The 11,501-nt window shown below is 40.7% G+C and overlaps 2 protein-coding genes across 2 annotated transcripts; one reads left to right on the plus strand and one right to left on the minus strand.

Annotated features, from left to right (window-relative positions):
* The first annotated feature begins 27 nt into the window (after positions 1-27).
* On the plus strand, positions 28-7,737 carry coq2 (coenzyme Q2 4-hydroxybenzoate polyprenyltransferase). Its single transcript, XM_055886408.1, has 8 exons — positions 28-127; positions 1,176-1,524; positions 2,731-2,897; positions 3,428-3,549; positions 3,720-3,805; positions 6,658-6,791; positions 6,965-7,153; positions 7,378-7,737. The coding sequence occupies exons 2-8, from the start codon at positions 1,227-1,229 to the stop codon at positions 7,519-7,521; spliced, it is 1,140 nt and encodes a 379-aa protein (XP_055742383.1). The 5' UTR covers positions 28-127; positions 1,176-1,226; the 3' UTR covers positions 7,522-7,737.
* A 43-nt stretch (positions 7,738-7,780) lies between these two features.
* Positions 7,781-9,878, minus strand: mboat4 (membrane bound O-acyltransferase domain containing 4). The gene is made up of 3 exons (XM_055886409.1): positions 9,710-9,878; positions 9,241-9,465; positions 7,781-8,928 (listed from the first exon to the last, which is right to left on the minus strand). The coding sequence occupies exons 1-3, from the start codon at positions 9,829-9,831 to the stop codon at positions 8,007-8,009; spliced, it is 1,269 nt and encodes a 422-aa protein (XP_055742384.1). The 5' UTR covers positions 9,832-9,878; the 3' UTR covers positions 7,781-8,006.
* Between the last annotated feature and the right edge of the window lie 1,623 nt (positions 9,879-11,501).

Consider the following 11,501-nt stretch of genomic DNA (forward strand, 5'->3'; position numbering starts at 1 on the left):
TGATACCCCACGTGGAATATCGTCCCACAAGCAGAACAACAACCGACCCGGCGAGTGTTTCTTGCGGAACATTTAACATGTCGTACCAAACATTCCGCGAGTAAAAACGGGAAGTCATTTTAGTAAGGTAAGTTTGCATGTTTTGTAAAAATATGACCGTTCAGGGAAAAATATTAAATTTAACACATATCGTCCTACAATCTGAAATAATATAGCAAGTGAACTCTAACCTCAATGCGTTCAGCGTTATGAATCCATAGATTATTTAGACCGATAGTGCAGATCTAGCGCCCATGCACTAAGCTTGATGTGCATTCCCGGCGGTCGTGTCCCCCGTGGACCTGCTCATACATAAAGCATCCACCATTTAGTCTGCGAAGGCAACATGTTTCTTTAACTAGCTTTAATGGCGAGAAGGCGAAAAAAACTGGGAAAATATGCGTATTTTATTAAACATAATTTTTCTATTTTCGGACAATTTAGGATTTTGAACATCGCGTTCTGCCAAGGGTGTGCAACAACCTAAATTGTCTGAAATCGGAAATTTGGTGCCTAGGCTATTAAGAGTAATTGATTCACGGCAGGATTTACATTGTGGATTGCAAACGTCACAAAACACCTGGTTAGCTAGATACTTAGTGTGGCATTGCCTGCTTGTGGTTTATTAACTGTTAGCTGTTAGGTACTGTAGTAACTATTAACAATATCGCCTAGCCAGACAATTACTCTGTTCCATCTGGCTGATGTACTGTTTTTGGAGTAGCACAGAATTTTCGACCAACCTTAACTTGTTGATACTTCTTCAATTCACAACTTGGAAGACAACCAATGTGTTCTAAACGTCCATGTCTAGTTGCAAGGGGCTTGTTTTGAATTTAGAAAATGCTCCTTTTAGCCGTTACAGTATCTAACATGGAACGGCGAATGGAGCGTCACATTAGCCCGTTACATTCAGCTAGCTACATTAGGTATATTACATTATATTTGAGTCTTTCCACAATCTGATGGTCTTTCAGTCATGTAAAGCCATTCAGCTATGGCACACAATAAAACACTAGTCTGTAAAGGCAAAGAGTGCAACCCTATTGTGTGTGGTTGGCCCTTCGTGACAAAGGACAGCATTTGCATATGAATGACAACGTGTCATGTTCCCATCATGTTTCCTCTCGCTCCAGATGTGACAAGTGTCAGTGAGGATAATGTGCATTTGACTGCAGAGAGAGGAGATGATGCTTCCTGCCAGATTAACTTCTCAGGTCATTCTGAACAACTGGAGGCGGCGTCACCATGGGACCTGCTACTCCAATCTCCCTAGCCTCTCCAGCAATTACCTGAACAATCAGAAAAAAAACGTCTCTACCCACCACCAGGAAAATAGCCCGCCATCATCGTTGTTAAATCCACCAACCAGACTTGATGCCACCAGGAAAAGACTGTTCAGCCTGTCAGCGGCTGGGATTGTCAACTCTGCCCCAGCGCCCATGCAACCCTACCTCAGATTAATGAGACTTGACAAACCAATCGGTTAGTAGCTTTAATGTTGACCTAGTGTTTGAATGTTATATTATGTGGTAGGTAGATAACTGATGGACTATAGAGTTAACAGTCTGGAATTGTATTATAATTTTTTATTTTTAAGGGTAGCCCTTTACACTCATACCTGTATACGGGTTGAAAATGGCTAGATCTGAACAGTAATATACACCTACATTGGAACCTAGTGGCTGTACAGTAACATGCTATACATGATGTCAGAGTTCTGGCTCTACGCATCACAGCCCTGTATAGATTTTTACTGACTGCCGTTCTGAACGTGAGCACCACACACAACAAGAAGTTGCCATCAGCCCTCCTGGTAATTGGGCAACTTTTGCATATTTATTGTTGTCTGAGTGAGGGAAATTATGTCAATTAAGATTACTCAATGTATTTTGAAAGACGAGATGTTGAGGATTATAATAAATACCGCTTTGATGTCATACAAGCAAGTCAAACACCCGTGAGTCCAAATGTACACTTCACATTTCCAAATCATCAAACTTATCATATACAGTGTCAACGTTGATGATCACTATGTTTGATGTACAGTTGCAAGATGACATGGCATCATAACCTGAGTTGTTCTAACCCTATCTAGTTATTCAATGGCACAGCTAGGAGAGCTCCAAAAATTACCTTATAGTTGGAGACTCTTCTTTGAGCCATAAAAGTGCATTGAAATTGCTTAGGAACTGCATACTTTGGAGAGGTGTGTGCCAAATTGGAGACATCAATTAATCCTCTCACTCAAACCCTTGTCATTTTTTGTTGTTGTACCAACCCCACATTTTCCAAGAATACTCTTATCATGTTACTGAATGTATCCAGATTATTTTCAGATTTACTTATCAACAAATATGCCGAAAGTATAGAATGTAAAATGCACATAAAATCAAAAGTGTAATGTTGTGATTCAGTCTTGTGTCAGGTGAACTCTTGTGCACTCACCTCTGGTCTAATTATTTTCCCATTATCTCCAAACTGTTCCCTTTCAATTGCTACCATGGTCATGCATATGCTTTTCATAGTTATTTTTTAAGAAATATTTCAATTTATCCCTATCCACATAGGCCAATTCCCATGAATGTAAAAGGTTAAGAGGTGTATGTATGAGGTGTCTGAGACGTCATCAGTTGTTCTTCATTTAATGTTTTGAAACATTGATCTGATTGCCTGTTCTTTGTGACATAGGAACATGGTTGTTGTACCTGCCTTGCACTTGGAGCATCGGCCTGGCTGCAGACCCAGGCTGCCTCCCACATCTGGGCATGCTCACGTTATTCGGCACCGGGGCCCTGCTGATGAGAGGGGCTGGCTGCACCATCAATGACATGTGGGACAAGGACTTTGACAAGAAGGTAATCTACTAGTTGTCACTTTTTTATAGTATAGGCCTACTCATCCTTTTTGTTCAAGTCCTACCCCAGTCTTCTTTTCACCTCATTTAACATTTGATTTACTTAACAAAAGGCACATCTCAAGAGGTGGTCCAGGTGCCTCATGAAGTAGCACAAGGGAGGGGGGGACTTTCCTCTTTTGTTCTCTGCTGTTCCTCAAGCAAGGGAGGAGACTGAGGAAATCAGCGGGGCACCATCAGACTAACTACTACTTTAATTTTGATCAAAACATACTTTTTTTTTGTCCTTTAAGCTGTCTACTTTACTGTATTTTGACATGGGATATTGTTTTTCAACAGGAAAAGTTTTGAAAAAATATCGCCGGAGGATGTCTTTTAAAATCCCACTTGTCACATAGCTTATGGCCAAAAGTAATTCATCTTTACTTAAAGCAGCACAAAATGGAACAAACTGCCATGAAATTATACAATCAGAGGACTTAATTGAAAGGCTTTTGACTGTGTATTTTGCCTCATCTTTGTACTTTGCAGGTTGCCAGGACAGCTACTCGGCCAATTGCTGCAGGGGAGATCACTCAGATGCAGGCCCTAGTCTTCTTGGGGGGCCAGCTTTCTCTGGCATTGGGGGTCCTGCTTTGCCTCAATTATTACAGGTACATGCCCCATTCAAACCAAAGAACACATTAGCCAGCTGTAAAATACTTTTCTGAAATTAGATTAAGGCTAGACTGTGAAAGTGCACCAGATTGTGACCGGAGTACTGTCTTGTCCACGAGCAGACCACTTGGACAGATGTGATGACATTTCACTTTCCCGTTCACAGTATAGCTCTTGGAGCTGCTTCCCTATCATTGGTAGTCACATATCCACTAATGAAGAGGATCACCTACTGGCCACAGCTTGTATTGGGTATGTTTTTGTAAATACTTTTTAATCCGCATTGTTTCAATTGTCACAAATAGTAGCTTCCCCTTTGCAATATATATTTAGAGAAGTAATTAACCTTGCATGAGCCTTGGCTTGTAGGAGCCAGAACGTCTCAAGGCGATCTGGACAAACAATCCATATCGCGATAAATGTACCCATTTTTTACGATAACTATGAATCAGTGCTTAAATTATAATAAAATGTTTTTGGGGAAGGTGCTAGAGCTGGGTGTTATGGTAAAAAGTCATATTGCAATAAATGTAACTATTTTTCTCTATAACAATCAACACAATGATAAAAACATTTTTGATGGAGAGTTACTTTACATTAGTATCAGGGCTCCAGACCTAAACATTTTCAGTGCCAAGTAAAACAACGGCGATGGTGTAGCCTATGATTTTAAAAAGTAAGCTATTTCATCTAACATATCCAGGAAATGCATGATTGATTTTTTTAAATTGCCACCTGGCAAAATAGGATCCAGAATTATCCGATTTCTTTTAGGCTTTTCAGAGAATTATCCAACATCTTTGGACATATTGTCCGAGGTTATATTATTCACCACCTGAGGAAGTGGGAACTCAAAACACTTAGCTAGATTTCTAAATGGGATATGGTTGCTAGGTAGCCATGTAGGCTAATTGATTAATCTCTAAGTAAATGTAATGTCCTACAAAAACATTCCAGTGCTAGGACTAGGCTACTTGATGTAGGCCTATTCATTGCAAATGGCGTGCCACACGGGGGCATCAAAACCATACTAACTACATCCTACTTCGGTTGTAAAGTGGTGCCATGAATTTTAATATTAAGAGGTGAGAAATACATTATATACTCACAGAAAAGCTGTGACTCTACTCTCTGTAACTAGAACAACAGTAGTTGCTTTGAAAACAGTATTTTTCCCGTAATAGCATTTTGCGCAACAGTCGTATGCTTGTGCTTCAGCAGTCGACAGTGAAATAGGGACATTCAGATACTTTCATAACAGGAATCAACATAATGCATTACTGTTGACCAAATAATGGTTTTATAACAACCTACAGGAACGTTGTGTGGCAAAATGACTGACGTAAGCTTCGGTAAGAGGAACTGAAATCTTGGTGTCAGTAATTTTCGGTTTATCGTCCCAGCTCTAAGCAGGAGCCCATCTCTTTTTTCTGTAGCGTGAGACAGCTGTATAAGTACACCCCCTGAACAGGACGTTAGTTTGTTGCAGGGCCTTACCCCTAATATGTCTCCTTAATGCTGAGTGCCAAGCAGAGACTCATCTGGTCCCATTTTTACAGTCTGATATTACTTGGCCAGGGATCGAACTCCCAACCTTCCAATCTTAGGGCGGACGCTAACCACAAGTCCACTGAGTTGGTCTTTGCAATAGAGCTGCCATATGCAGTGCATTTGGAAAGTGTTTGGACAGCTGAACTTTTTCTACATTTTGTTATTTTACAGCTTTACTATAAAATGGATTAAAGAAACAAATGTGCTCATCAATCTACATACAATACCGCATAATGACAGAGCGAAAACTGGTTTTAATAAATTTTTGCAAATTTATTAAAAATAAAAAGTATTCAGACCCTTTGCTATCAAACTTGAAATTTAGCTCGGGTGCATCCTGTTTCCATCATCCTTGATGTTTTTACAACTTGATTGGAGTCCACCTGTGGTAAATATAATTTATTGGACATAATTTGAAAAGGCACACACCTGTCTGTATAAGGTCCTACAGTTGACAGTGCATGTTAGAGCAAAAATCAAGCCATGAGATCGAAGGAATTGTCCGTAGATTTCCCGAGACAAGAACATTTCTGCAGCATTGAAGGTCCCCAAGAACACAGTGGCCTCTGTCATTCTTAAATGGAGGAAGTTTGGAATTACCAAGACTCTTCCTAGAGCTAGCCGCCCGGCCAAACTGAGCAATCGGAGGAGAAGAGCCTTGGTCAGGGAGGTGACCAAGAACCCGATGGTCACTCTGACAGAGCTCCAGAGTTCTTCTGTAGAGATGGGAGAAACATCCAGAACCATCTCTGCAGCACTCCACCAATCAGGGCTTTATGGTAGAGTAGCCAGACGGAAGACACTCCTCAGTAAAAGACACATGACAGCCCGCTTGGAGTTTGCCAAAAGGCACCTAAAGGACTCTGACCATGAGAAACAATATTCTCTGGCTGAATGAAACCAAGATTGAACTCTATGGCCTGATTGCCAAGCGTCACATCTGGAGGAAACCTGGCACCATCCCTATGGTGAAGCATGGTGGTGGCAGCATCATGCTGTGGGGATGTTTTTCAGCAGCAGGGAGACTAGTCAGGATTGAGGGAAAGATGAACAGAGCTCAGAACCTCAGACTGGGGCAAAGGTTCACCTTCCAACAGGACAACAACCCTAAGCACACAGTCAGGAGTGGCTTCGGGAATGTCCTTGAGTTGCCCAGCCAGATCCCGAATTTGAACCCGGTCAAACATGTCTGGAGAGACCTGAAAATAGCTGTGCAGCAACGCTCCCCATCCAACCTGACAGCGCTTGAGAGAATCTGCAGAGAAGAATGGGAGAAACTCCCCAAATACAGATGTGCCAAGTTTGTAACGTAATACACAAGAATTTGCTTCAACAAAGCACTGAGAAAAGGGTCTGAATACTTATGTAAATAAGGTATTTCTGTTTTATATTTGTAATAAATTTGCAATAAAAAAAAAAAAACATTCTTTGTCATTATGGGGTATTGTGTGTAGACTGATGAGTAAAAAAAGCAATTGAATCAATTTTAGAATAAGGCTGTAACAACTTTCTGAATGCTCTGTAAACAAAATAAAACACTTGTTTGTCCTCAGGACTGACCTTCAATTGGGGAGCACTGCTTGGTTGGTCAGCGGTCATAGGCTCCTGTGAGTGGTCGGTGTGCCTACCTCTGTATTTCTCAGGAGTGATGTGGACATTAATTTATGACACCATCTATGCCCATCAGGTATTAAGTGTACACATGTGCTATGACTGTCATTTTGTGACAATTTCAAGTTGCTGTTGCAAATGTTGGTGCTTCCTCAATTCATGCTGTTTGTTGGAGAACATTCTAGATTGTTCTATGAATAACGACTCTGTTTATAATGTGTGCACTACATTCCTTCTTATTGTCCCTAGGACAAAGATGACGACATCAGGGTAGGGGTCAAGTCTACAGCATTGAGGTTCCAGGAGCAGACCAAGCCATGGCTCAGTGGGTTCATGGTGGCCATGATGTCAGGGCTGATTGTGGCTGGGGTCAACGCAGAACAGACTCTGCCTTACTATGCAACACTGTCCACTGTGGCTATTCATCTCACACATCAGGTGAGGGTATATTTGATATACTGTGTGCTAACATTTTAGTTTGAGATGATTCAATAATGATTTAGCCTTGGTTATGCAGAGAAATATAATTCTATGTGGTTATGTTAATGTTTTACACAGAACCCTCAACTGTGAATCATTCCTTAATACTCGAGACAAATGCATCCCAACAACTATTTTCAATGGATGTAACTGATTGTGATTCTTTTGTCTTTATCGGGTAGATCTACACATTGGACATCAACAAACCAGAGGACTGCTGGAAAAAATTTGTTTCAAACAGAAACCTTGGACTACTCCTGTTCTTAGGAATAGTCTGTGGAAACTTGTGGAAAGAAAGAAGAGACACTTCATTGCAAAATGATTAACTAGCGGTACAATGAACTTCTCAGAACACAAGATTTATATTCTAGTGTGCAGAGGACATTCTAGTTATATAGTAGTACACAACCCAAGTCTTGACCGTATTGGGTGTTGTCTCTAAATAAAGCTCTGGCTTCTTTGAAAATCTATGTGAAGAACAGCTAATCAACCCAATAATTCAAACAGCCCTAAAAAAATAAAAAGATGCAACAGCCATACAATTAGGATAAAATCATTAAGTTTCTACAAATCTACACTGACCCTCAGCTGGTGGATGCATTCAACAAGGTATACTGTTCTGTAAATAAGATAACAATTGCTCAAAAATAATCAGATGGTTGCACTCTCCCAGAAAACGATACCTTCCCCTTCAGTCCTCCAAAACAAGCAAGAATAGAAGTGTGCTTTGTGTCAATGACTATGAATAACGTCAACTAATTGATTTTACAGCAACATTTAAAAACCCAGATGATGATTACTCTTGATCTTATCATACAATGAAGATACATAGAACATTAAGAAGAGGAAAAACGGCAGTGTATGTCAGACCCAATATTCTCAAAGAGGAAGTGCTTCGAAGCTCGATTGCAATAACAACACACGCCATGACCATTTGAGTGTTTAACCAACACAGACAGGTGCGCACCAATCTCCTTCTAGTAGACGTGAGCTTTGGCTTCAAGTACTTGTGTATCTGGTAGTCTGCTCTCACAGCTGCAGCCCAGACAAGAAAGCCTACAAACTGACCCAGATGTATGCCATGCCACCAGATGGAAAACCCAAACGTCATTACCAGTGGAGCGGTTTTGCATCTTTGGAAAACCAGCCTACGTAGCCATGTAGCTGTCGTACCATTCCACCGACGGGCAAATTCAGACACCTGGCAGGACATCTCTGTGGTCCAAAGATCTCCGTCAGACAGGCCGCTCCAGTTTGGGCTGTCCTCCTTGACCATCCCCCTGAACCCAAGCCCAGCAGCATTATTCAGACACTCACTGATCTTCCAGTGGGAGTAGTATCTGATCCTCAACACCACAGCAAGGCCCCACATCCACAAGACATCGGTGAGAACGTTGTTGGAGACGGACAAACTGGAGGCATTGTCTTTGAGGAGACGAGTGAGATAGTTCCTAGCCCACTCCAGAGATAACACCTGAAAGCCCTTGTAGGATATAACGGACAGAGGTTGGGGAGGAGGACTGATGGTTATCTGCTCTACAAAATATACAAATTGGTCAAACGAGGACAGGGGTCCGCCAAGCAAGGCAGTGAAGTTTAGTGCATAGCTGATGAGTGGGAGAAAGACCCGGCATTGGGTCATTAATGTCACCCTGCCCCCGTCCTGTAGGTCCATTGACACAGAGGTGACTCTCTGGGTGAGTAGCATCAAGGAGGACACTGATAGGAGAAGCCTGACGGAAAATAAAAGTAAGACAGTCAGTCTGTGATTCAGTTCTGTACTTTCCACATTTTATTGGTGGATTGGGACTGGGAGAACACGACTACTTTATTTCAAATGTACTTATTGTGGAGCTGATATGTTTTCGATTGTGAACTCATTGATCTCCCACAAGCCCCAGATTATGGTTTGCTCATGAGGTCTACTGCACAGACAACCAACACAAACATTTGTCACAAGTACATGTAGGAAACTAACATCCTTTTGAAAGTCTTGACTGAATTAAGAACAGTAAGTCTTTATTGAATTAAGAACAGTGCTGTACCTGGAATCAGTGGGCTCTTTGAGGTAGTATTCTCTGTATTGTATGAGCAGGTGCCAGAATGTTTGCCAACCCATCTGCAGTCCAAAGACCCATGGATGGACACGCTCTGGGCTCAGTGAACACACCAGCAGCACAAAGATCACAGTGGAGACGAGCAGAAGCAAGCTGTATACACCCATGGTGACAACCGCTAGGATACAGCCTCCGGATGCCAAGAAGAGGTACCTGTCAAGACAAGTGTTATACCTCCTACCGCTCAACCAAAATAAGCAGTTTTGAAATCCTTTGTTGAAACCTCCCTTTGGAATTAACAAGTGTGGATTAACCAGTGGATAAACAATTTGTATGAACAAGTGTGTGTGTACTAAAAGTAAATTATAATCGGTCTGACCTTAGTTGCAATTTTTTTTATTTTATAGTCCTAATCTTCAACTTAATACTACAATAGAAATAAATATATAATACAGACCTGTATGTCAAAGAGAGACATCCCTGTTTAGCCAAGACGTAGAATAGAAAAGCAAAGGGAATGGAAAAACATTGGTACATCAGAAATGGATGCTGCTCACACAGCCACTGGATTGGCTCCATTTTAACCCCTTTCTGTGAAATATCACCACTATTATGAGTAGAGAATGGTGGGACATTAGGCCTATATATAGTGTTTCCTGGGTTGACTGTCTTGATAGACAATTCCACCTGTGTCTGGCATGAACATAATTATCATTGTTTAATGATAAGCAAGCAGTACATTTAAGCCATCTGCAAACCACTGTTTTCTCTTTGTCTATAGCAACCGTGAAATCTCTATACTTTACAGTCCACTGTTGATAATGTAAAATGGCCTGAATATACTGTAGTTGTTTCCAACCTGATATATTGGATGGATAAATACATTGTATTCTACTTTGTTTAAAGAAGCCAACCACAATGAGTGGCAGTAATCTATTATTTTAATGCAAAACAGATGAGCACAGATGAGCCAATATTTCTCTTCAAAAACAAGGCCATAATGTGTTTTGAAAAGCTTTTACAACCAGCTGCAGGGGCAAATTCAATGACTGCTATTGCACAACATGTTTTGGTCAGGGTAATGGGGAGAAGCACTATGCAAACTGCCTCCATTCTCATCTGTGCTCAAAGCATTTTAAAAGTATTTTTTTTGTAGACAAACATTATTGCAAAGATTGCAACATTAATCAATAGGGTCCAGATTGCCAAAAAGGCAGTAGGCTTGGCTTCAATTTGACCTCCATTCACAAAAAAAGAAACAGTTCTGTCATTGTTTTTACCCTTTACAATTGCTGTGGTGCATGGGAGGCACTATCAATGATTTATATACTAAACAAAAATATAAACTCAACATGTAAAATGTTGGTCCCTTGTTTCATGAGCTGAAATAAAAGATCCCAGAAATTTTCCAGGCGCACAAAAAGCTTATTTCTGTCAAATTGGGTGCACAAATTTGATTGCATACCTGTTAGTGAGCATTTCTCCTTTGCCAAGATAATCCACCACCTAACAGGTGTGTAAATAAAATGGCACTCTAAAATGTACAGTTTTGTCACACAACACAATGACGCAGATGTGTCAAGTTTTTAGGGAGCGTGCAATTGGCATGCTGACTACAGGAATTATGAGGTTGGTCCCTTTACATAGTGTGACAGCTACTTTAGCCTACCAAAATATACAATGAGTATACAAAACATTAAGAACACCTTATCTTTCCATGACAGACTGACCGGGTGAATCCAGGTGTAGAGGAAGGGGAGGAAACCAGTTAAAGAAGGATTTATTGGTCTTGTGTTTTAGGTTATTGTCCTGCTTAAAGATGAATTTATATGTGTATTGGAAAGCAGACTGAACCAGGTTTTCCTCTAGGATTTTGCCTATTCTTAGCTCTATTCAGTTTCTTTTATCCCCCCAAAAAAACTCCCTAGTCCTTGCCAATGACAAGCATACCCATAACATGATGCAGCCACCATCATACTTTAAAATATGAAGTGGTTCTCAGTGTTGTGTTGGATTTGCCCCAAACATAACACTTTGTATTCAGGACATAAAGTTAATTTATTTGCTACATTTTTTGCAGTTTTATTTGAGTGCCTTATTGCAAACCGGATGCATGTTTTGGAATATTTTTATTCTGTACAGGCTTTCTTCTTTTCACTGTGTAATTTAGATTAGTATTGTGGAGTAACTACAATGTTGTTGATCCATCCTCAGTTTTCTCTTACCCCAGCCATTAATATCTGTAACTG

This window comes from Salvelinus fontinalis, chromosome 28, assembly GCF_029448725.1.
Source record: "Salvelinus fontinalis isolate EN_2023a chromosome 28, ASM2944872v1, whole genome shotgun sequence".
NCBI lineage: Eukaryota > Metazoa > Chordata > Actinopteri > Salmoniformes > Salmonidae > Salvelinus > Salvelinus fontinalis.